Genomic DNA, 26,908 nt, shown 5'->3' with positions numbered 1-26,908 from the left:
TTAATCAGAACTTGTCCAACTAAAGTAATAGATGTAGACTGGCTCCAGTGGAATTGTCCTAGGTTTTATTTACACTATAATGTATAATGAAGTTATAACACTGATCCCACTAATAAATTTGCTTGACAGCAGACAGATGCTGTAAACCTCCCAAAGGCAAGTGATGGGTCTTTCATATTATTATCATAATAAGGTTTATATTTTAAATTTATCCTTGAAGTTATAAATTGTTTCGTAGAATCGAATGAGTACAAATGCTGTTATACTTAACTGTAGAATTTAAAATTGGTGATAATGCTTTTACTTAAAGTTTCATCTGAAATTCTAAAGCAAACATTTAACCTATATGAGTTGTTAAAATTTGTGTAAGATTACTTATAATGTCTTTGTCTGGTTTAGGTAATTCAGATTGCTTTTTTCCTTCCTTTTTGTGATAGGTATTTTTTTTTTTGTCCTTTGTGCGATATTCTTGAGAATTCAATAATTAACTAAAATTGGGAGACTTAGAAAAAACCTGGAATAGAAATTTAAGATCAAAAAATCTAATTTTTCCTTATGCTTTATAATAACATAAATTTACCTTTTAAGTGCTATATCTTTTTATAAAAATATTTTTACTAGAACAGTTAGTAGTAGTCTTTTTTTAGAACTTAAAATACTTTTAAAAAAATAATTATGTGGCTTTAAATCTGTGGTATATTTCAGGGTTTGGGGGTCATGTTTTACTGTTTAATTATGAACTCCAAGTATAAAAAAGCAAATGATGATGTAGTATAGAAGAGTTGTTTTGACACAGACGTATTTTAAGAAGTAACAACAACTGCATGTCTGAAATTAGATAAACTCATGAAAGTCAAGGTTGATTTATTTTTAAGCCAATTGTGAAAACTAATAGTCAGAAAATATAGCGTAACATTGTGTCCTGACAATAAAATATCTTACTAATTAGGAGAAAGTGCTGATTGTTCTTGCCTAATTTTCTCGTAGCAAGAGTAAGAATTTTCTTGATCTGGGCTAGTATTTCAGTATTGATTAATTTTCATTAGCCTTCTACTGACCTGTTTGGTGTGTCAGTATTTATATATTTAAAGCCTTTTTCATAATGATTAATCAGATCATCTGAAGTTATTTGTGGTATTATGTTTTCCTTAAAACACAGAGAAGTCAACTAAACTTCTTTGCTTATTTGCATGTTTTTTCAGGATCTGGTATTTATTCAAATATTATGTCTTATCTATTTTGTGTTATCTTCTCTTAACACTATATCAGATAAATAGGCTTGGTCCTTTGCATTATAAACACAGAAATGGTATTGCCTGACAATAAATGATAACACCTTCTGGAATACACAACTTGGCATAAGTAAAAGATTTTCAGGCTTTAAGTGATTGTCAACTTAATTAAAGTCATGTTTATTGCAACGTACATCTAGGAGATAGAGACCTGGGGATAGGAGTTTAATTTTAAGTGATGGTTGAAAGAATGATTAGATAAATTGACCTTTTGTCGAGGTTAATAATATTTTCTCCTTAAATCCAGAAGGAATGATTTGAGATGATTTACTTTAGAATGAATTGAAATATAGGACTCTTTTGGTTGTTTTTAATAAATAGAGATAACTCAGAACAACCACTTTAAAAAAGAAAACAAGTATAGGGAAGACGAGCTTCCCTTTGTTATGGCAGTTTGTAGATTTTGGTTTTGTTTTAAGAAGTCATTCCCTTTGCTGGGGTGGCGGGGAGTGGTAGGGGGGAAATGCAGACAACTGTAACTGAACAATAAAGTAATTTTTTTAAAAAAGAAGTCATTCCCTTTGCGTCCTAACATAACATTGCCCTGGTGCTTAAAAATATATTTACAGTAGTTTACATGTTACACTTGCTGTTTAGAAACCAAAATGGTTCCTGCAATAATGCTCGTATTTCATGTTGAAATGCCACTGTAACTCTGAAATACTCATATTACTTTCAGTTACTGGTTCTAGTACTCCAGCCATACTGTTTGAAGTCGGGGGTAGGGTGTCATAATTGGGGGAAAATAGGAGACACACAATGCAGGATTTGTGAATTGTTCATAAGCGAGGCTTTTGAGAGTCCCAGTGCAGTCAAACTCAACAGGTAATGGATCTGTTATTGTGAGACTTTCAAGCTTTTAAATTATTTTTCATAGGTAATAAATACTTTTCACTGCCTGATTTAATTTTCTGGTTTTTGATCTCTGGCATTTTGAAAGACAATATTTCTCAACACATTTGAGGTAGAGTTGTATGTCATACCATTACTGTCACCATAAAATATTTAATGGCAAAATAATGTTTGTATAGTGGTCTACAGTGTACATTTTATTTTCCTATGAATTGTCTCTTTATTCCACACAATATTAGGCTCACCTTTTAATTTGCTTCTCCATTGTCATGTAGAGATTGTTTTCTAAAAGAATCCCCTTTGCCAACTCCATTTTCACTGTTCTTAAGTGTACCCACATGGTTTTCACAACAGTTTGTTGGGGGTCTATTGAATTCGTTATGTCAAAAATTATACCTCATGCCAATTTCCATAGTAAAGAACACCTAAAAGAAGGTGATGTAGAATATAAGATCCAAATCAAATAAACTCGTTGACACCAATTCCAGTTATCTTTAATGAATTTTGATAACACTAGTCAAATTAAACAAGATCTTCACTTAATACCAATCTGAAGTTTATTTGAACAGCTTTTCCTGACAGATAATTTTTTTTTAAGGATTTGATAGACTTCCTCCCTCTTTTTCTGTAAGCAAGCCATATATTTGTTCATCTGTGCTTAACAAATGTTTATCGCGTGTTATATGCGCAGCATTGCTAGGAGTCTACATCTGGAATTTCTGTTTTGTTCTACTTATTGTTTCAGGCATTTAGGCAGTATGCAGGGATCTCCAGAAAAGCAGACTCAATAGGTTACATACATGTACATGAACATTAGAGGTTTATTTTAGGGAATTGGCTACATATTTGTGTGGGCCAGCAAGTCTGAGATCCGTAGGGCAGGAGGCAGTCTGCGGTCTTATGCAAGGATGAATGCTTTAGTCTTGAGGTAATATTTCCTCTCCCTGTAGGAAATCTTAGGTTTTGCTCTGATGGCTTTTTAACTGATTTACGGAGGCCCCATTCTCGTTATGGAGATTAATGTCATTTGTTTAACGTCACCTGATTTTAGATGTTAACTGCATCTACCAAGTATCTTCACAGATAACGTTTTCTTAGCGTTTGATTAAATAACTGCATTACTATGGCCTTGCCAGATTGCCACATAAAAGTAATCATCATAATAGTGTTTACTGGAGGTGTTACCTATAACTGCATCCCTCCACGTGAATATGATGAGGCCTACTCATGGAAATGTTTTTAAAAACTCTTGCTAGGTTAGATGTGGAAACCCTAGCCGTAACTTAAAATACTTTACAGGAGACAAGTTGATAAACCAAGAAGCTTATGGACCCTCAATCAAAAAGACCTATTGTTGGGAACTGCCCTGCCTGGTTTCGGAGGCTGTAACCCCCCATGGTTAAGGCTGAGTCAGAGTTGGGACTATAAGCCACTAAGGAGACAAAGCTTATCTCCCTGGCAGAAGTGCCACCTCTGCCCACTTCACCCTGCTTGGCCCTGAGCTTGGCCAGTTAGCCAATGACGGGTAAGAATCCTCAAGGGAGGATCAGCCTAAGACAGGCTCTGGTCACCAGGGATAAGCTCGCAGGGAAGGACTCTGGGGGGCTGTGGAAAAACGGGTTGATGGACCCCTGCCCCTTGGCTTTGAAATAGCCTGAGTCCTCATTCTGTCTGCAAGACGTCTCCTAATCTCTTGGCTGCTTTACTTCCCTTGCCTGATTTAAGCCTGAAGGATAACAGAGGGCGGTGCAGTCCTGTGCTGGGAGGGGCGGATTCCCTGGGGAATCAGGCCTAAGAAAAATATGGACATTCCTGTGAAACCTACTTAACCTGTACCCTCAGCTTAAAAGATTAGGGTCCAGACCTGAGATGAGTCTGGTGCCTAAAGTTTTATAGCCCTCTAGCTGATTGGCTGTAGCTCAGAATAAGCCCTCAAGTTCTCTGTAAATCCTGTATTGTTTAACCCTTACTGGCTGACAATGATTGATGAGCTTTATCTGCATTCCTATGCGAATGAACCCAATAAAAGCCCATGAAGGGAAAGGATCAAGGCCCTTCTCCTTTGAGAGATTGGCCACCTTTCCTCCCCAAGCAGATCGTGTCTTGGTAGTCTTTTTCTTCCTCCATGGCAGACCTGGCAGACTGGGGGGCTGCGTTAAAGCTCCCCGACAACCTATGTTCACACCCTGGCTTCATTACTTACTATAGCTTGTTTTGGGAAAAGCTGCTTAATTTCAGTCTCTTTAATGTTTTATAAGATAGGGCAAATAATATCTACCTCACAGGAGAATTAGATTAGCATTGAGCAAGTTAGTACATGCTAAACACCTAGTAGTCTTCCTGGCAACATAGATGCACAATAAATATTTAAAAAATTTTTTCAATTGATTTTAGAGGGAGGCAGAGAGAGAAAGGGAAACACTGATTTGTTCCACTTTCTTATGCATTTATTGCTTGATTCTTATAAGGGCCCTAACCAGGGATTGAACCTTCAACCTTGGCATATTGGGATGATGCTCTTAATCCACTGAACTTACCTGGCCAGGGCCAATAAATATTAATTCCTATTCCCTTTTCTCCTTTATTCTTTTGAAAACAAAATTCGCTTTATTACCAATACATCGTATTCATTTATTTGTGTATACATTCAACAAATATTTATTCGGTTTTATGTGACAGACACTGTTTCAGGTATTAGAGATACAAAAGTGTATCTGTCCTCTTAAAACATGTCTTCAAGTGATGGGACATAATAAACATATTAAAAGCAAGGATATACCATATATTACATTAGATAAGTGCCATGGAGGAAAAGTAAAGTCATAACGTTGTATAAAGTGAGTGTTGGTGATGAGTAAAGGGGTTATAGTTTATTTGGGGACAGCCTTGTTAAGAAGATTATTTTTAAGCAAAGACGTCGAAGAGAATACAGCATGAGTGCTCTGTCCTTTACCGTCTGGGCTGCCAGGGGCAGGCGGACGGGACACTGAGTGCAGAGGCATGGTGACAGGAGTGTGTGAGGGGCAGGAGGGAGGCTTTGCTAGTTGCAGCAGACTGGTCCAGGAGTGGAGGCATAGAGGGTGAAATCACACAAGCTGGGTGTGGTGTGCCGGGCAAATTTTGAAGCAGGACTTTGTGAAATGGGAAGCCATCACAAAGTTCTGAGCAGAAGAAGGCTACCATGATCTGATATTTGTGCTATTCAAAACCAAATTATAGGAAATTGTAGGAAGTTTTGTGAAGAGCATGGACTCAAAGGATAGAGTACATGAGTTCAAATGTCTGTGGAATTTATTAACCATGCAACCTTAGGTACGTCACCTCCGTACATGAAATGAAAATGATAGCATCTACTTCACAGTGCTGTTAGGTACAGTAACCCTCTGCTTGGCAAATAGAAAGAATCTGATGAATCTTTGCCATTGTTATTAGTAATAATAAAAGGGTCCATCTATCATATGACCTGCTTTCTGCAAGTGATATTGAATTGATACACAAAGCCTGTTCATGTCATTGATTTAGATATAAAACTATCTTGATAAATTAGAAGCAGTTATGGGTACTAAGAAAAATGCCTCTGCTTATAGATTGGCGTTTCAGAGTCAGATTTTGAGAGGATCATGGTAACTCCCTAAAAAACAGATGATTTCCCCTGATGAAACCTCTTTTTTGTGTGTGAGTGCTGTCGTCATTCTTTGATGGAAATTGGTTTGAAAGCTTCGTGACAACTTTAATGGTTCTTCCAATTTATTGCTTATATTTAAAGTGAGCTCCAGTTCTTAGAATACTTTTTATTGGCAGCACTCTGTCTGTCTTTTCCCTCACAGGGACCTTTCCTTCCCCTATGTGTCATTATTCTGGTACCAGTCCTGGCACTTCATGGGTTCGCATCTGTTCTCCTGCTTCTTGTCCGTGGAAGTAGTAGGGTTTTTGGATTCTCATTACGTTCCAGGAAGTATTCTAAGCACTTTGCACCACAAATTCATTTAATCCTCGTTATAACTCTGTAAGGTCGGTGTTTTTGTCTCCATTTGATAACAAACAGCAGAGTCAGAAAGGTTAAACAACCTAGCAATCAACCTGCTTATTTCTAACTTTAAATCCTGTATTGCATTCAATTAAATCAGTTAATCATTTAAGAATAATGTTGCTTTGCCTTTGTTTTAGATGCTTTTCCTCTGTTGTACTTAGGTAGTTATAATCCAGGTTTGACTCGGTGCCGTTTTCTTTGATAAAGGAGACTTTTCAGACCTTCGCCGCAGAGAGTGTTATTGCCTTCCCTAAAGCGTAGTTTATTCTTTGTCAACACTGCCGTGTAATTATACCCTGGCATTCGGCATGCCTGGAATTTTCTTCCTTCTTATCGAATCATTTTGTAGATGTGTTTGGTCTCCAAGTAGACTTTCCAAGCTTCCATCAGGGGACTAGGAGTGTATTTTATAATTTGTACCTCCGTACAAAATTTATATTCCAAAATTCTGTGTTCCCCACACAGAATTTATAAAATTAAGTGCATAATTTGTACATTACTGTCAAGATAATCAGCTAATTGATTTTAGTATGAATATTTCTTCCATTGAGTCAACTAGGCACTGTGAAAGTTGTATGAAGTCTTCCTAGTCAGTTAAAAGTTGCAAAATTATAGTTGCTTTGTTCCTAGCGATAGGTTAGAATATCAATTTAGTTAAATTAGCCACACTGTTCAATTCATTGTTCCTATATAGAGTTAGATGTTTACATATTTCAAAATATGATCAGTAATGGGGTAAAATTTTAAAGGGCAATATTAAAAATCTCTAAAGCTATTATTATTTGTAAAATAAAAGTAATGATATTTACATTCTAAAATATGTCTTTAGCGACAGGAAGAGAGACCCTCAGCTGCTGGGGAGTCCTTGCCCCAAATCGATCCCCCAACACACTGAGAATCTCCTGACCTCCAGTTTCCATCCTAGACCCCCTGAAGAGGGGAGGGACTTAGGGAGCCCTGCCTTGTCAAGCACCATCAATAAAGCTCACTGTACCCCCCCAAAATATGTCTTTAAAGAATATTAATGATCATGTAATATGTTGCATTTTTAAAAATTTGGGCTGAATTAAAAAGTTATTCACAGATGTTTTCTTAGTTTTAAGACACAGCAAAATCAGACTGATTATAGAATTGTTTTATTTCAGATATATCCATTGGAAATTTTTATTGCATTTAAAACTCTGTGAAATTTCTGTCTCTAGAGGTGTCACATTATCGAGAGGCTCCTTTTAAAAACCACCCACCAACTGAAGGTTTTTTTAGTGTTTCTGCAAGTTCAGAAGCCATGAAATGTTGTTTTGTAGGCTCAATATTTTTGTATTTAGTAAAAGTTATTATGGAATTTAGGCCTTTGTGAATAATCATTTTCTTAAGTTAAATGCACTTTATTAAAAATATTTACAGAGCACTCTACTATTGTCACATTTCTCCGTGCACTTGTCTTATTTTCGCAGATCCCAATAGCCCGGTAACATGGACTACAATGGTGTCTGTATCCCAGTTTCCACAGGAGGAATATGAGGTTTAGAAAACTTAAGTAACTTGTTCAACTTTTATGGCAATTCAATAATAAATTCTGGACCAGAAACAGACATTTTTACCTTCAGCCTCTTTCTTTTACACCCTGCTGCTGCCTCATTTATATCTTGTCTTGTACTTTATATAGTACTTGAATGTCACAGAGAAGTTTGTTCTGAAAGTACTTAGTTATTTCATTGAACCTGCCTATTCTAATTATTTTAAATTATTTTATTTTATTTTTTAAAGATTTTATTTATTTATTTTTAGAGAGAGGGGAAGAGAAGGAGAAAAAGAGTGAGAAAAATATCAATGTTTGGTTGCCTCTCATGCTTCCCATACTGGGGACCTGGCCTGCAACCCAGGCATGTGCCCTGCCTGACTGGGAATCGAACTGGTGACCCTTTGGTTCACAGACCACACTCAATCCACTGAGCTACACCAGACAGGGCTTAAATTATTTTAAATATACTTTCTTAATCATTTTTCCTCTTACTTGCCTATGAAACTATTTCTCAGTCCTTAAATTTTACTTACTAATATTTCCACACAAGGTTTCATGGTGGTTTAGTGTTTTTGTATTCTGAGTTTGAGACTTGGCCAAACCTGAATCACATGTTTAAACAAGGTAAAGAATGTGGAAGTTCCTGCTCACCTGCCCTTACACGCACACAGTGTCCAGGTACATACATACAGGTGTCTGCAGGTGTGCATGTACACACACATACAAACAGTGGATTGGACACTAATAGGTACGTATATTGGTCTGCTGTGACGTGTGTAGAAGTGATGTTACTTGAAGGCCAAGTAATAGAAAAGTTTACCATCATTGGCTTTATTTTAATAATGCTGGTAAGAATTCAACATCAGTACCACGTTACATCTGCCATCAGTAAAATGATTTGTGCCACACTCCCCCACCACCGAAAATAATTTGAGAAGAGCATTTGCTAAATACATTGATTGAAGAGGTTAGTATTGCATTATTTTCACTTTATTTTTCAAACTACTATAATAATTCTTAGAAGAAAATACCTATCTAGCTTTCTCAGTAGTTGTAGAATGTGTGTCCAGAATATGTTGTAATCATTTCTTGATGATGTAGATAAAAACTAATTTTCTTACTAAAAAAGATGTTGACCGATTGGTATTGTCTCAGCTAGAGATCTCTGAGAAATTAAGCTTATTGAGACCAGCCATACCATACCGTTTTTAGCTATTTTTGTTAATTCAACCATTGCATCTGTAAGTTGATCAAGTGATGGTCCATAATATGTGGCTGGGACTTATGATTGAAATCCATCCCAGGGTACAGATAAGAGTCAAAGCTGCTCATCAACAAGAAGGATGAAGGGTCCAATTATTTAACTTAATCTAATTGAAGAACATATTTTACAAAGAAGGGAAAAATGAGTTTTGTTATGACAAAGATTTCTGTTGTAAATAGGACAGAATTGAAGCTACAAGATGAAATGTTTACAGAATTTAGGCAGAATGAGTCATAGTAACACCATGCTCTTGATGAAATGGAAAAGAGATAAATTTATTGCAATGCATTGATTATTTTATTTGTGGTATAACTTTTATGTTCTTTTGAGATGTTTTCCTTTTACATAAACCCATGTAATAGTTACAGATTAAACAAATAAGCACGTAGCAGACAGATACTCAACAGAACCTGACAAGGCAATAATAAATCAAGGTGTTTGGGAGGAAAAATGTTTGTTTACAATGTTAGCTGACTATAAGGTCAATGGCCTTCTGTGTTCACAATTGTATGTTCTAATTTATTTCAGGACTACAAATGCAGCACTGTGACAAATGTCTACTTGTCAATAGATTAGGCAGAAAAGATAAATGAGAAGTCAGTGATAGTCTTGAGTGATTCAAGGTACAGTGGTAGAACAATAGGTTGCCTTAGCATTATAAAGATTTCAGTGATTATAAAACAGATAACCTTACGCAGTTTTTTTGTCCAGATATCCATCATATCATAATCGTATATACTATATCACATCTGAATAACTAGCTTATCTCTGTTAACTTTTGCCTCACTAATTATATCAAATCACTCCCCTACCTCTCCCCCACACCTTTGGTAAATGTGTAGTACACAGTAGTTGGTGCACAATATTCCCAAAGGCTGCATGATATAAGGTGCAGATCTATAATGAATGCTATTTATCTTAGTTTTTTTTATGTATCAATGTTTTTGATTAGGATGAGATTTCAAACATATAATGGGAACTTAATGTTCTCTGAACAGTTTTGGAAACCAAACTTCTTGTTCTCACTATGGATTAATGCTATTACATTTGCAGATTTTTATTTTTTTTACTATTATTCTCTTCAAAATCTTTGCTTGGTAATATCCCTCACTTCAGTGTTTAGAGGTTACTACAAAGAGTTATTCTATTCCCACATGAAAATTTAGAGCCTCTTTGTTCTCAATATCAAGCAGCCTGTATTTTCTCATTCTTTTAGTTCTCTGTCGTCTGGGGTAAGAAGTTATTTCTTGTCCTTTCTAACACTAATTGTGAGGTGGGGGTGGGGGGAAGTACGGACAGTGTGGAAGGGAGGGAAAAGGAATGCTTTTCTTATTTCTATGTCTGTATATAATTGTACTGACCAATTCATGTTTTTCTAGGCAATAGCTCCAATATAATCATTTGTAAAATTGGATTATTTTATCTATCATACAATTAAATTAATCAAGCTTTTAAAATGTGTGGCATAGTGAGTGCTGCCACCTAATAATTGCCTAATAAATCGTGTCTTCTTAGTCACCCAGATAGCATGCATTGTGATTAATTTTTATTTCTCTCACTTCTCCACTCACCATATCTTATTAGTCTATACTACCTCTATTAAAAACAAAAAGCAAAGTAGGATAGCTTTAGGAGACGGAATTGTTTTTAAAATCTGCCTCTACCATTTATAAGCTGTGCTTCAGACAAATTTCTCCTCTGTAAAGTAGTAATGAAGTAGTAACTTGCCTCAGAGTGTGGTTTTGAGAATCACATTTAATTAATTGTGTGTGCATGCATGTGTATGTATGTGTTTAAGACTATGTATAAAATGAATGAATAATGCAGCGGAAATGTTTAGCATTATCTTTGGCATGAAATAAGTATTCAATAAGTGTACCAACAGTAATTAGTGTTGTTATTACTGTCCATTTCAGTTGCCAGCTCATGCTTTTTGTCCTCTCACCTGACTGCCCGACCCCAGGTCAACACTGTGGTCTCACACCCTACCATCTATCCAATACTGTTGGCAGGCAAATTATTTTTTTGTACTTAAAAAAAAGAAGTCCGAGAAGCTGTTCATTATCTAGCAAGCAGGATGCAAGGTATTTACCCTGGCCTTTTAGGACCGCTACAGTTTAACGTCACACACTCTTCCCAGCTCTATTTCCTAGTTTGTCCATCTCACAGGGTACTATGAGGATTGTAACAGGGGACATAACGCAAGAAGTAGCATAATATCTGGCACGTAGAGAGTTGTTAATTTCTCTCTGTTTTTCTCTTCTCCCCCTTTCTTCCTTCCATTGTCGTATTTTAATAAATCCTGGATTTAGGTCCAGCTGGCTCTCCCTATACAGGACATCCTTTCCTGTGCCTTTGATAAGATTCAGTTCTGTTTTTATTTATTTATTCAGCACATATTTTTTATTATAGTCTGTGCAGCATGTAGTATTTGGCAGGAGGGACACAGATATTTAGGGTATCTTCCAGAGGTGTATTCTAGAAAGAAAGAACAGTGTATTAAAGACGCTGAGACCTACAGGCTGACGTGAGAGTGGGGACCAGTTCTGGTTTGGCCTACTGTTGTTTCTCCAACTCCTAGTGTAGAGTTATGGACATAATTGTTTGAGATTAAATTTTGTGAGAGAGGGAATGAGGCAAAAAGGAAGAAAGGTATGAGATAGTTTGGCATGTTTGGTAAATGCACGTATTTCTATATGGCTAGAGAAAATGGTGTAAAATTCATGTCTGAGAGTAGTGAGAGATGATGTCAGAGAGAAAGGCAGTGGCCAGAAAATGAAGAACATTATCCATTATGCCAGAAGTTTGGACTCTCAAGTAGACCTGAAGAGCCTGTGAGGGGGGATTAAATAGGATTGTTACATGCCACAGTTTTATTTCAGAAAGAATTGAGATTACAGGCATGGACATGAGTTGTGAGCCTACTGTAGTCGTAAAGCAAATTAAAAATGGGATTGGAAGATTTGAAACATATTTTTATATGTTAAAGTCAACAGCCTCTTGTAACTAATTGGAGTTGGAGAATGTAGGAGAGCGAAAACAAAGGATGAGTCGAGTTCTGCTCAGCCTTCAGGCCCAGCGGAATTATGACCTATCTCTATTTCATCCATTATACTACCCATTAAAATGAAATCTATTTTTTATACTCCTTATAAAATGTATGTATGCCTTTCTTATATTGATTTCATTTTACTAGTAGTTACTGTGCGCATGTCTAAATTTTTTCACCGTATTGGAAGGCCCATAACTTAATATCTTTGTATTGCTTTGATGGCTTAATATATATTGAATGGTCAGTAAATTATACAGATTATTAATTAATAACATACATTTTAATATAATCATCTCCAGAAAAAAAGAGTCCAGAAAGTTTAGTATATAGCTGAGGTATTTTAGTATTTAAAAATGAAACTAGTAGTTGCAAATAGGTGAAGTTTAAAATTCTTTCAAAAGTACTTTAATTCTAAGAATTCAAAATTTATGATGGCCAGAAAAGAAAATAGTCATAAGAAGAAATTTTAAAGTGCAATCAGCCATATTGTTTCCAGATTCAGATGAGAACTTACTACTAAAATCATGCAGAGATTGGAAATGACTAATCAACATCAGGGAAATGAGATTTGAAGGGCTGCCCTCATACTGTTCATGGTAAAAATGTTTTCATGTCAGATTTTAACAGTGTTGTTCCAATCTGAAAACTTCAATGGTTAGACTGTTGGATTGGAAACAAATCATCGAATTACAACTCTCTGCAGGATGACCTTTGGTAAATCACTTGATTTCTGTCAATCTCCCTCTTCAGGGAGCAGCCTTAGCTAAGTCTTAAAGCCGACCACATTTGAGAGGTAAGAGGGTGTAGTACCAGGTATTCTGTAGAAAGACAGAGCAATGTATAATAACAGAATCAAACTACAATTTCTTTCCTATGGAGTGATCCTTTCATGAGGTATATAAATGTCTAACCACTATGTTGTTTACCTGAAACTAATATGATGTATGTTAACTATAATTGAAAAGTAAGTTTGAACAAGATACAAAGGTCCCACATCTATCTTTGTATTAAGGAAAAATACTTTTTCAAAGAACGATTGTTTTTATTTCAGTTCAGTTATATAATTTCAATGGGGGAGTATTACAAGATGAAGTGGGGAGAGCGCAGAGCTAGCTTCTAGTATTAGCTCTGCACGGAACCAGCTATCAGCCACCCTCTTTGGGCCTTAGTCTGCTCATAAGTAAAATGAGGAGGTGGAGTAAGTAGTCTGTTACATCCTTTTGAGCTCTGAAATTTTGTATCTGTACCTTGTCCATATCCGATGCACAGCTATAGCACAATATTCAAGTGTGACTTATCCTGGTGAAAGGTAGAACCTAATCATTTCAACGATATTTAGAAGACCATCTGGGCTAAAATGTCATTTAGTTGCATTTGATTGAAAGAGCTAACCTAAAATAAGAAATGTTCATTTTTTAAAATTTCAAATGTAAAGGAGAACTGATTGGCAAATAAAAACATGGTACTATAGAGTTATATAATACTGTTAGTTACAGATCGTTATTAATGTTCCAGAAAAGTTCTGTTTAGTAAGGAATTAATGTGTTATATTAGGAATACACTGATGTTAAATGACTCTGAAGTTGGATATGTTGCAGCTATTTTACGTGGTTCTGTGGTAACGATTCTTGTATCTTGAATTCATAAACACAAATGAGTGTTGCTATCTCTATCACAGTTACCTGGGATGCTGAGCCCTTTTTGCATATTCCATCACTGGATACATGCTAAGCAGGTACTACTGTACACTGATGCGACCATATTAAATTGGTAGCAGGGCAGTCACGAGGATGTACAGTGCAGCGTAGGAAATAGAGTCAATAACATTGTAATAACTGTGTAGGGTGACAGATGGTTACTAGACATATTGCACTGATCACTTTGTAAGGCACATACATGTTGATTCCCTATGTTGTGCACCTGAAAGTAATATATTGTATGTCAACTATAATTAAAAATAAATTTAAAATTAAAAAGTTGGTAGCAAAGTTAGAGAATGATAGTTATGAATCCTTCCTTCTTTAAATCACCTTCATTTGATTCCGAGCCCCTGCTCCCTGTGCTGAGAAGCCATCTGTCTCCATTATCAGCCGCCCCCACCCCCTGCCCGCCATACACACACACACATCCCCATCCAGAGCTATGCAGAGGCCTTGTGTCTTATCACTCCCCGTTACCACACTCAGTTTTCCCTGAGATGCCTTTTGTTCTTACCTGTGCAGCTCCTCTGGGATCACAGCAGGTCAGATAACTCTCTGGCTTCACTGGGAACACCATGATCAGGGTCCATCCTCCCTCAGTTCATCCATCATCCAGCCACTGCATAAACAGGGGTACATTTTATCCCCATTTCTTACAAGAAGAGGTTGAAGCCCAGAGAGTTAAAATGATTTGGACAGGGTTATACAAGCGATAAGTGAAATTACCAGAATAAACTGTTGGTATCAAATATCAGTTTGACTTTTTAGATAAATTATATCAGGTAATTTCGAAGAAAGAGTTTCATGTATGTTTGGAGCATACGATACACATTTGAATATATGTATAGATGAGACCCAGAGAGGATTGTTTTGAAATGTTCAGATTCATTTGTTCTTGTACATTTTTAAGCACAAATTTGTCCAGTCTTCTTATTTTATTATCAATTTGTACAAATTTAAAAATGTGGTCTCATGTCAAGTTAATGACCCAAGAGAAGGGAAAAACTAATGGGCTCCCTTTTCAATTGTAGTGCTGGGTGATTCACTATTGTATTTGATGAACAATGTATATTACAATTTAAAAAATGGGAGTTGATGGCTCCAGTCACCTACTAACCCAAGGCATACGGTGGGGTTCACTCATACTTTCATAAACCCCCATCCGTCTCCCACTTTTTGTTTGTTACACCCGACTGGAAATAATGGATTATTTCTTCCTATGGAACCGTCCTTGATTGTCAGCACATCTCCAAGGGCATAATCATGATATATTAAAAAATAATCATGTAAATTATAATCATCATCTCACTCACATTTTCCAGAATATTTTTAATGATGAGTATTTTTCCTTTTAAATATTGATTGGGACTTTCCTAGCTTGAGATAAAGTAATCATATGCAAATTATTTTATTTGATATACTGTTAGTTTAAATCCAGAGTTACAACAAGGCTTGAAATTGGGACATAGCAAGAAAATGGTTTACAGTTTTACCTGGGAAAAGTTATTTGTTTAAATTATGCTAAAGCCCTGGCAATTTTACAAGTGGGATAAGGTGTGGTAGAAGACTTTTACCTACTCAGAGATGCATGAAATAAGTACACAGGGTGGGAAGGGAAATTAATACAAACAATAAGACTTTAAATATTGTTTTAAAGTTACTGTTGAAAATGGTAAAAAATGTGTGTAACCATCCATGCCTTTTGTGCTGACAGTGATGGAAGTTCAAGGTTAAGTTATGCTAACACATTCATGTTAAAATGCAGTGCTTGTACATTGTTACCACATTAACATCTCTTATATTTTACATCCTTCCTCTTCTCAATTTTTATCAGGAGATTTCTTCCACATTATTCTTCAAACAGTAGACTAACTTTTCTGAGGATTTGCTCAGAGGCTGAGACTCAGCATGGTCGCTGGTAGCAAAAAATCAAAGCATAATTGTTCTTTGTTTCTGACCACTCACCCTACAGTGTTTTAGCACTCAGGGCAGAGAAATATTCAAGCCCAATACAGGAATTTCTCATCTTGGACTTTTAAAAAGTGTATGTTTAAAAATCTTTAACAGTTTGGCTTATAGTGTATGCATTTGTCATAGTATTCAGTATTGTTATTGGCATAATTGTTTTTACTTTCACAGTATCAGTGAAGCTTATTAGAAAAAGCACATTAAACCTAGAGCATAACTTTGAGGGGATATGCTGAGAGTGTCTTTACTTCCAAGTCAGCCACAATCAGCTAAGTTGTTCATTCATGTTTCTTATGATCTAGGTTGGGTTTTTGCCCAGCTGTGACCTGTTTCCTTTATAGTGTGACCAAATAACATAGCCAAGCAGTAGATTCAGAACCAATTAACTATATTGTGTAACTAGAATGGTCCAGCATCTAAAGGTACCACTCCCTCCATTGTGTCCTGTTGTCCTGGCAAAATGATTACCGGCATGCCTTTCACTCTCAAAATGCCTGGGTTTACATGAGAAATTATATGTCACCTCACCAGTTAGGTAAATGCTGGTGATACCATTTTTCTAGATCTTCTTTTTTCCTTCTAAATCCTGGAGAAATCTAAAGGCACTGGAATTTTAAGTGACTTCCCCCAAAATATAGAGCTACCTAGTGGCAAAGCTAGAATTTAAGTCTTTTGACTTAAGCCTTGGGCTTTTATGCAAGTCAGATTTGTTAATTTTTCAATTTTGCAGGTTAGATTTTTAAAGATTTGTCCTTTGACTATTTATTTTTAGGTGTATTCTCTTGCTCTTACTTGTTCTTGAATATCTTTATGTTTAATATAAGGCATTTAGAGAAATTAAGATAAACTGAGCCACACTAATTGTAGGGTATTTCCAAATGATGAGAAATTGTTGGAAAAATCATTAGCAGCCAGGTGGTGGGAAGCACTGAAAAGCTGGCAGCACACAACACCAGGGCTTGTTTGACCTTGTGGAGTGAAATCTAAATCTGTCTTGAGTTGGCCAGCCTGTACCAGAGGTTATCATTCTACTGGTCCTCTGACCAATTCTTTTGGACTGATCGCTCATAATTGATCCAGATATCTTGTACCAGAAGTGGAATTCTGGGCAAAACATTGTAACTGCTTTTGCATTTTGCCATCACCTCTGAAAATCATGTGCTTCTAGAAATTAATGTAGCTAGGGAGCATAAGTTTCGTTCAAGCTAAGTGGTAATTTTCTTTTTCTGTATTGACTAGATTTTTCTAGATATGACGTTTGGTTCGGGAGGACACGCAAGAGCCCTTCTGCAGAAAGAGTCAGATATAACTCTGTATGCCTTAGACAGAGACCCGACAGCTTACGCAATAGCTGAACAACTTTCAGAATTGTATCCGTAAGTATTCTTTTTGCATAATTATTTAATTGGAGTGTTGAGTTTTACAGCGCTTCGTTTATCATCTTGGAATTTGTCCTCCCTTGTATGATGTTACATTTCATTCCACTAATTATTCCTTGCCCTTCATTCCCCCAATGTAAATGATGTTTTTAGTACCACTTAAAATAATGATTTTATGCATTTATTATTTCTGAATTAATAGGAATAAATACAAAAATGACTTTTGGTTAAAGTTTGAAGATATGTTGAAATCCATTCACGAAAAATATTTTGACAAATACCCCCTAGTTTAAACAATACTTTTCAAGAGAATTTTATAACTTAGAGTTTCCAAGAATTTAGTGAAGTAAATTAAGTATGTGATAATTCTGCAGAATCCCTGAGGTCACATACATCAACATGATGTAATTGTTTTCTGTAAATACTTTTTGAAATTCACGAGTAAACTTAGAGTTCTTTATTGGCTTTGTCAGAATTAGTGAACTTTCACTATAGGACTTTTTAAAAATAAAAAATATTGTCTTCATGAGTGGTAAAATCATCTTCCTTGAGAGAAAAATTTAGAATCAGTGTTATGTCCATTTGGCCATCAGCCTGAAAAACAAAAATATCTTGGAACTAAGAAGACTATATTGAAATACTATGTGAAGGGCTATTTTCAGAAATGGGGAATTGTTTTACTCTGTCATGCTCCAGAGACTAAAATAAAGAGAAACGATGAGAATATGAAAGGTAAGGTCTGACTTGATGTAGACTAGAGTTTTACTAGTTGCAGCTGTCTAGCAAGGAAAAGGCCTCTTTGCTGAAAGAATGAAAGTGTGATTGTGGACAAGCTTCATCACAGACTGAAGGAAGAAAATTGGATTACTATTTTAGCATAGTCTTCTTCAACCTCTCTCAGGTCTCATACTCTGCAAATCTATCAATGTGATTTATTCTCCTAGTAAATATGTAAATAAATATGTATAAAATTTTGTTTGCAAGAGCACAAAGTTTATGGAGTATTTTGGATTATTTTGGATTATTTTAATCCCAGGCTATTTTCTTCCAAGAAATATATGAGGATATCGTTTAATGACATGGTACTTTTTCTTTTTTTTTTTTTAGAATCTTTAGCTGTCATCTTCAATGTGACTTAGATGTACCTTCTTTAAAAATATCTTTTAGTAGGGCTTTCACGTTTTTGAAATATCTTAGATTATGACCTTAACATTCATGGAATGAGTATAGCTCCCCATTATATTTCACTATCATAGATAAATTCAATTTTCTCAGATATTGTTTCTAAAGGCAATGATTCCTAGTTCAGTTGATTCAAGGTCTCTTATTCTTTCCATAACATTTATCAGTTTTGTCAGGTGTGATTCTTTACCTAACAGGAATCTTGAGGCTCTGTATTCTTTCTTCAGTTTACAGATGTGGACACTATTAGCTAGACAGATTAAATGACTTACTAAAAGGCATACTTGGCTCAATAATGATAGAGTTGGGACATGTCTTTTGATCCCCTTCCCCACCTAATAACCTCATTTTATTAAATTATACTAACTTGCCTCCAATCTTGTTGAGACTTTTTAAATTCATCAATGAAATAATTCCTTTGCCAAACATAATAAATTAAAGAACAATTAAATCAGGAAGAAGGAATGATACAGATAAAAGCTAAAATCAAAAAAACTGAAAACGAAAAAAAGGATAAAGGATAAAGAAATCCCAACTGATCATTCTTTTAAAATAGCAAATTTTCTTCAGCCTGATTGTTAAAGGAAAAAGAGAGTAAAAACATTTAATTAAAATGGAGACCAACCATAGACACAAGATAATTTAATCATAATACAACCAATACAACCAATTCTGTAATGTAAAATCTAGATGAAATCAATGATGTCTTAGCAAAATATAAATTATTAAAATTGACTCAGTAATTATTAAACTTGAATAGGTCATTACCATAAAAATTAGAAAGGTAACTAAGATACATAGAAAAATGCACCATGACCAGAAAATTGAGAGGTTATATACACAATCTTAGGGTATAAGACTTTAAATCAATGTTAGAAATCATAAATACATAAAGGTAAATAATAAAATATCTAACTATATAAAAACTTTAAAAACATATGGCAAAAATAGTATTGCAAAATTGTAAAGAGTTTATTTAGAAAATAAATATTTGCAGGTTAGGGGATAGGCAAACAAGTGATAATTTAGGGGAGTAAAAATGTTTTTTCCGCTACCCTTCTAAGTTCTCAGCTGGGACCCCTGCAACAGAAGACAGATTAAAAAGAGAAAAACACTTTAATTTATTTAATATGAGTTTTATGTGACTTGAGAGCCTTCATAAGGAAATGAAGACTGGATGACATGTTTAAACTTCAGAGCTTTTATGTTAGGTTTGATGAAGAGTGGAAAAGTATAGAAAATTATAGCAGGACAAAAGGTGTGAGCTAAGTGTAGTGGTAAACTGGGGGAAACACAGCAAGCCAAACCAATTCAGACTTCTTCCCATCCCTTCATCTTCAGAGATGAGGAAGCTTCTTTTCTCTGGGTAGAGGAGAAGGGTATCTCTCACCTGAGGGTCAGTGACCTATTTCAGGGAAAGGTCATAAATTCTTCGTGCACACGCTGTGTCTCAAATTCCTTCAGTTTAACATATTCAGTATGCCAAGGTTCCATACTTTGGGGTAGTGTGTCCTGAATCCCATCAATATTAACCGTATAAGAATTATTTCAAAATTGGTAAGACAACAAAACTCAGTTTGAAAAATGGGCAAAGGATATACAAGGGTCATTCACAGAAGATTAGGTATAAAAGGATTGTTCACCTCAGTAGCAGTGATGAGGGAAATGAAATTAAAAGTAATGGTAAAAATACACTTCTTAGACTGGAAGGACATAATTTTGAAAGTGAGGATATGGGGAAGGGACATTTAGCCAATTTTTAATGGACCTCTTTTAAAATTAAAACAAAAACACATAACTTGCTTATAACCTACTCCATCTGAATAAAAGAATCAATATCTAAAGAAACACATCCTTAGACGTACTGCAGACTGTGTGTGTGCATTGTTTGTATATATAATCGTGGGGAAGTTGAGAAAGAAGGAATTAGTGGTGGGGCAAGTGTGCTGAAGGGGAAAAGAATGGTTAAAAGAAACAAACCCAGACAGTGTATGATGACATCTTTGAAATGTATGTAAAGTAGGATATGCCAAGCAATGTATATATTATTTATGAATACCTACATATATAATTATGGTATAAAAATATGCATGAGAAGAAAAACACAACTTTGTGCCGGGGTAGTTTCTGGGGATAATGGATGGATAGATGGTTGGTTGGTTGGAAGGGTGGAGAGATTAGATTGATTGTCTTCTTAAAAATAAATATGCAATTACAACTTGTAGCAAAGTGTGCAATAAAGGGAATATCTTGTCATTTCAATGTTATTAACATCCTTGAGGAAATATAATAATTTCTTTCTTCCATTTATTTGTTTTGCTGTTGTCAAAAAGGAGCTTGTTCTTCTGAAAAATTCCACATTCTCTACTCTGTCAAACTAAGTCAAAAATAAAAACTAACGTTTTTGCAGAAAACTAAGCAATTCATAGGAAGGCTGAATTTTAGACTAACACATTTCATCTCTTTCACAAAAGATGACATGTCAGATCACCTGTTGTTTAAAAACGGAAACTTTTCCCCATCGCCTGTGAAGACCGCACAAGAGGAAACACGTTTAAATTGGAGCAGTGGGGTGTTGGTTGACTTTTACCACTGTGGAAGATGGACTTTGGAATACAATTTTTTAAAAACAATTTTTTCTCTAAATTGAGAAATAATATGTGCTCCATAGGTTGAGTTTAGAGAATATAGACACATATGAGAAAAATAAAGTCATAATTGATTCCATCATTTAACTGTAATTTTAAACATTATAAAAATATAATAAGCTATTTTCAATTGTTTTAAATGTAGATGTACTTATTGGGGTAAATGTATAATATATAGAAATATTTAAAGAAAAAATTGAACTCATAATTCCATTACCTTAATCAGTAGTAATGATTTTGTGCATTTCATTTATCACAATATTTTGTGATTCTTATTAATATTTTTAAGTTAAAATGATAAAATACAGAAAAGTACTAAGAAAAAATTAAAATACTTCATAATCACCCACCAATATTAAGAGTTTGGTATATATTTTCTTTTAATCATTTTGGTTATATATACATGCATTCATATGTACATACATATATATTTTATGCATACATATATATTTTCTAAAGGTTAATTGTATTTATACAATATAAGCACATTCATATTCCATTAAATTATGTTTAATCTTATTGGTTATAGAGTATTTACTTTATAAAGTAATTAGAATTCTAATTCTAATACAATCTTATCTGTGTTCATGTTACTCTGTTTTAAATCTTTCTATGCTATATTACTTTAGATGTACTTCCTATGAATGACAAATACCAGATGTACTTTGTGTAAACAAATCTGAGTATGTTTTTCGTGAAAAGGTAATTAAATCTGGATATGCTTGCTCTATGTCATGTTGTTTTATATTTTCTATTTTTGTATTTTATTTAAATTTTCTTTAGCTTTAAAATATTTTTGTCTATAATACATATATATATATATTTGCCTTTTCTTTAACACTTTTGATCATATACCTTTCATTTTTTTTGTTGCTGTTCAAGTACAGTTGTCTCCATTTTCCCCCCAATACTCCCCCCTACTCCAGCCATCCCCACCTCCTACCCGTGGTCTTACCCCACTTTGGCTTTGTCCATGTGTCCATTATACATGTTCCTTGATGACCCTTCCTCTTTTTTTACCCATTATCTCCTCCTCCATCCCCTATGGTTACTGTCAGTTTGTTCTTTATTTCAATGTCTCTGGTTATATTTTGCTTGCTTGTTTGTTTTGTTGATTACATTCCACTTATAGGTGAGATCATACGCTATTTGTCTTTCACAACCTGGCTTATTTCACTTAGCATAATGCTCTCCAGTTCCATCCGTGCAGTTGCAAAGGGTAGGAGTTCCTTCTTTCTTTCTGCTGCATAGTATTCCATTGTATAAATGTACCAGAGTTTTTTGATCCACTCATTTACAGATGGGCATTTAGGTTGTTTCCATCATTTGGCTATAGTTAAGTTGTGCTGCTGTGAACATTGGGGTGTATAGGTTCTTTTGAATTGGTGTTTCAGAGGGTATAGTCCAAGCAGTGGAATTGGTGGGTCAAAAGGCAGTTCCATTTTTAGTTTTCTGAGGAAATTCTATACTGTTTTCTATAGACTGGCTGCACCAGTCTGCATTCCCACCAACAGTGCACTAGGGTTCCCTTTTCTCCACAGCCTCGCCAGCACTTGTTGTTTGTTAATTTGTTGATTTGTTTACGATGGCCATTCTCACAGGTATAAAGTGGCATCTTATTGTGGGTTTAATTTGCATCTCTCTGATGGCTAGTGATGCTGAGCATCCTTTCATACGTCTCTGGGCCCTCTGTATGTCCTCCTTGGAGAAGTGTCTATTCAGGTCCTTTGCCCATTTTTTAATTGTGTTGTTTGTTTCCCTGTAGTGGAGTTGTATAAGTTCTTTATATATTTTGGAGATCAAACCCTTGTCTGAGGTATCATTTGCAAATATATTTTCCCATACAGTTGATTCCCTTTTCATTTTGCTAATATTTTCTTAAGCCATGTAGAAGCTTTTATTTTGATGAAGTCCCATTTGTTTATTCTTTCCTTTATTCCCCGATGGGTGATGTTAGCATTTTTCAAGATTAAAAGTATTTAATAATTTTTTTATAGTTAAGTACTTAGAATAAAATAGTATTTTTCATTAACCACCCCATGTAATATAAGAAATTAACACTTTTACCTTTTTCCCTCATCTCACTTCTTGGCTTTTAAAATATTATTCTGGATTTTAGAAATTAGTTTCTACTACTGTTGGCAGTTTCATTGTTCAGCAGTCATATCTAAAATAATTACTTATCCTTAAATCCATTTTGTGATACTACAAGTCCCATTTTAGTTTTTTAGGTGGGCTTATATCTTAGTACTTGATTACATCTATAAGTAGTTTTTCTATAAATATGCAAAAGGAAAACATCTCTACTTTTGTCTACCTGATACTGTGTTACTCATGCTTTCCTACATGGTAATGTGACTTAGTGTAACAGTTTAGGAATTTTATAGACATCCCTCTTTTCCTTCTCGTGTATAGTGCTGTGGAGCAGTCTGGGGGCGGCACCGTTCATGCTTCCTTTCCTAGGCGGTCTGCTTCTCTCTCCTCCGTCACCTGGCTAGATGCTTACTAGATATATTTATTTCTTTGAATACTTTTGATACTCAAAAATTTCACTAAGAAATATTAGTAATTGGCCTCTTCCCATTAATTTTTCATGTTTTCTGTGAAAAGTTTTGGCCTATGGATGGGTCTTTACGAAGGAGTTTCTTTGAGAGTTAGACCCCACTGTTTTTTTTTTTTGTTGGTGTTGTTTTCTAACCTATGAGCACTTATTATTGATTGGTTGGAGCTGTACTACCTATGCCACATGTCCTTTATTTCCTCCCTTAGTGCTTTCAGCTGCTTTTACTTTGCCTCAGTATTCTGGGAAATCTCTTCAGGGTTATTTTCTACAGTTTTGATTAAGTTTTATTTGTTAAGTTTTTAAAGTTTTATTTCAGCTATTGAAAGTTATCTTTCCTTGCAACCTTACTGATTCATTGACATGTTCTTTTCTGCCAATACCTTTTTATTTCCTCTTGGTCCATCATCTCATGTATATGTTTTATTTCATTTTCAGTTTTCTTGAAATTTATGGAGTCTAAATTATATACATTCTAAAGTCTTCTATTTTTGTAATAAATATTTTTCAAAAGGATGGTTTTGCTCTGTATCTTGAGTACAAATATCTTCTTTTCTTTTTTCAGGATCTTGTCATAGATTCCATCTTGGTTGTATATTTTTGTGTAAGTTTTTACTATTTGGATAGATTCTCCTTTCACCTGGTCATTGTTCGGTCATGTGGGGCCAGAGTCTCCAGTTCAGATTTTAAGCTACAAAATTACTTTAGGTACATAGGCTCTTATTACAAAAAGTCTTAGTATTTGGGAGTTTTTTCTAGAATCTGCCATAGGAGAGGGGTTTTATTTTTTTTATGTTTACTGGAGAACGCAATTCATAAAGGCAACTGCTCTTATAATGTATTATTTCTGTGGCTCTTCCAGCCTTTCCATTCTAGAGAGATTCTAGAGCAGCAATTTTCAACAGTTGTGCCACAAGAATTTTTAAAACATGCAATGCCTGACTATTTAGTCATGGACACTGGACTTTTTCCCTTTAGATTGTCAAATAAAAAATGACAACAGCCAACACAACAGCTGACTAATATGAATGAATCAAAATTATATCTATTTTTTGTCAGATTGGCAATAAATTTATTTTTTGGTGTGCCACAGAATTTTAGCAATTAGTTTCTATATGCCATGAGATGTCAAAGGTTGAAAATTGCTGTTCTAGAGAGACTGACCATATCCAGGGCACCTGCGGACAGCACCTGTCCATCTCTGCCCTTGGTATGACTGCATTATATGAACTGAAATCTCTGAATGAGCTCAGTAATGAAGGGACTGGTGACTGCATATGAGGAGATGGTGGGGTGGAATGGCCCCACACGCCTCAGAGCATTCCTGTCTATGTAGGGGGAACGATTCCTTGGGGTGCTGTCTTCTGTCTCTGAGGCGATGAGTGTGAATGGCACGTTCTTAATCTTCTAGCTAACTGGCTTCACTGCCTTGAATCAGGATCTAATCATACCTTCAGTGAAAGAGATATTTTTCCAGTATTCTGCCACGTCCTTGAGGAACATTTTTAGTTATTGCTATTTGAATTTCCACTGTTTTGTTTGTTTTCCGAGAAAATTAACAGCTGGCCTCCATATTTTCTATTCAGGTTTGTTCTGTGGTCATTAAATTGGAGAGTTACAAGTATATTTACCCATATGGTATATGTATTCTAAATTATCCATATGATCTGTTCTAAGTTGTTCAGTGTTCTCTTGCATTTGAAGGGTACCATTCACCTCCTCTTCTTTTTAAGCCACCATTTTTCATTTTTTGGTTAAATTCACACAGAAACTGGGGCAAAGGCAAGTCTAGACCTCATGGCTTCAGGCTTGCTACTTGCGTTCTTTCTAACACTGTGCAATATAATAGTGTTGTGGAAGCAATGTAGTCACATGCTCTAGCAGAGCAGCATGCAAACCCAGGCATTTTGTCTCCAGGGCCAGCATAAAAATCAGGTGAAGGAATACACTATTTCCAACAGCCCTATCTATGTAACATTTAGACTGTCGGGATAGACATGAGACACAGCTGTTATTGATCTTACTAACCATAGGACGTCAGTTCTGCTATGCACCGTCAAAGTGAAAGAATTGTTATAAATGTAAACAAGCATGAGAAACCAACAACTTGGAGGACCCACTAGACCATTTTGAACTATTGGTGATGGTCTGTCACCTGTTCTATATTTTTGGTAATGGAACACATATATAACTAAAACCGGATGTTGTATTTTGCCCCACTGAATACTATATAATCTTTGCCCAAGGGATATCAGCCTTGCAAGATCAAAGTGTTTCAGAAGGTAAAAGTACTCTCTGACTTAGCTCCAAGGCTTGGAGAGACATATGTCATATGAAGTAGTTTTCAGGTAACCTCACAGATCTAGACGTTCCAAGGGAATTAGGACCTCTACAGTTCATGCCCTCACAGAGCTTACGATGTAAGTGGAAAATAGATAGGAGAGAGATGATTTCACAGTTACGATTTAACTGTAATTGTGATTATGGCTAAGAATGAGTACAGTATGTTTTAAAAGCAATATGAGTATGTAGGTACTAAGAGCAGTGTGCTCTAATGCAGTCTAGAACATCTGCAAAAACTACCTGTGTATCTGGATTCCAGTCAGGACTTGAGTTAGAAATGACAGTTAGGTAAAGAGGGATGGTTGGTGGGGCGAGAGAGAGAACATTTGTAGTAATGAGAACTGGATATCCAAAGATCTTTAGCAGGAAGGAGAACGTCACGTTGAAGGAACTGTGCATAAAATGAGCAGTGTGAATGGATGGGAGAGGGCAGAGGAGTAGCTGGTGGAGGTAAGCTGGGGCCAGATCATATAGGACCTTGTTAAGGATTTTGGATTTCATCTTAAGAGCAATGGGAAGGCACCAAACTGTTTGAAAGAGGAGACTGACATGATAGTACTTACATTTTGAACAATAGTTTGCTTGCTTTATGAAGTAGGGGTTAGAGGAGGCTAAAACTGGAAAGGATTCAGGTAGATCAGTTAAAAGGCTAGACATCGCCACTCTCTGTGAAAGCTGATGGTTGTTGGACCTTGAAGATTTTTTTTTCCTGACCATCATATTAAAAATTGTACTCTGCTTTAATTATTCCTGACTTCCCTTTTTACTGGGATTCTAAAAGAATCAAATAGTTCCTTCCAAGGTAAATTTATGTTGTGATTGTATAGGTACAGTTGAAGTTAATATTGTGACATTAAATTTTAAGAGACCCTTCAAGAATTCCCACTTATCTGACTTGGCCAATATAAGGAAGGAGACAAGGAATAAGTGAATCCAACCCTGCCATGTTCCCAAGTCCTGCAGAGGGAGGCTTTGCATTCTCACCAAAGATTTTTAGTGATTACCGTTCCTCCAGAATCCTCTCCACGTCGTGTTTTCCCTCTCTAGGGGAATGGTGTTACCTAGGAAAATACATTCATTCATTAGGTGAATGAGCCTAGGCACTAGTGTTACTTA

The 26,908-nt window shown here is 35.4% G+C and overlaps 1 protein-coding gene across 4 annotated transcripts in view; it reads left to right on the top strand.

The window, feature by feature from the left end:
* Positions 1-26,908, top strand: part of METTL15 (methyltransferase 15, mitochondrial 12S rRNA N4-cytidine) — a 175,974-nt gene that overhangs the window by 61,718 nt on the left and 87,348 nt on the right. For all 4 annotated transcript variants that reach the window (XM_045194044.3, XM_045194042.2, XM_071221414.1 and 1 more), the window contains exon 4: positions 16,920-17,056. In XM_045194044.3, the coding sequence (XP_045049979.2) occupies positions 16,920-17,056 (137 nt within the window). The remainder of the gene's footprint in view (positions 1-16,919; positions 17,057-26,908) is intronic.

Source organism: Desmodus rotundus, chromosome 5 (assembly GCF_022682495.2).
Source record: "Desmodus rotundus isolate HL8 chromosome 5, HLdesRot8A.1, whole genome shotgun sequence".
NCBI lineage: Eukaryota > Metazoa > Chordata > Mammalia > Chiroptera > Phyllostomidae > Desmodus > Desmodus rotundus.
The sequence above is the reverse complement of the archived record's forward strand: the minus strand, read 5'-3'. Positions and strand labels throughout refer to the sequence as shown.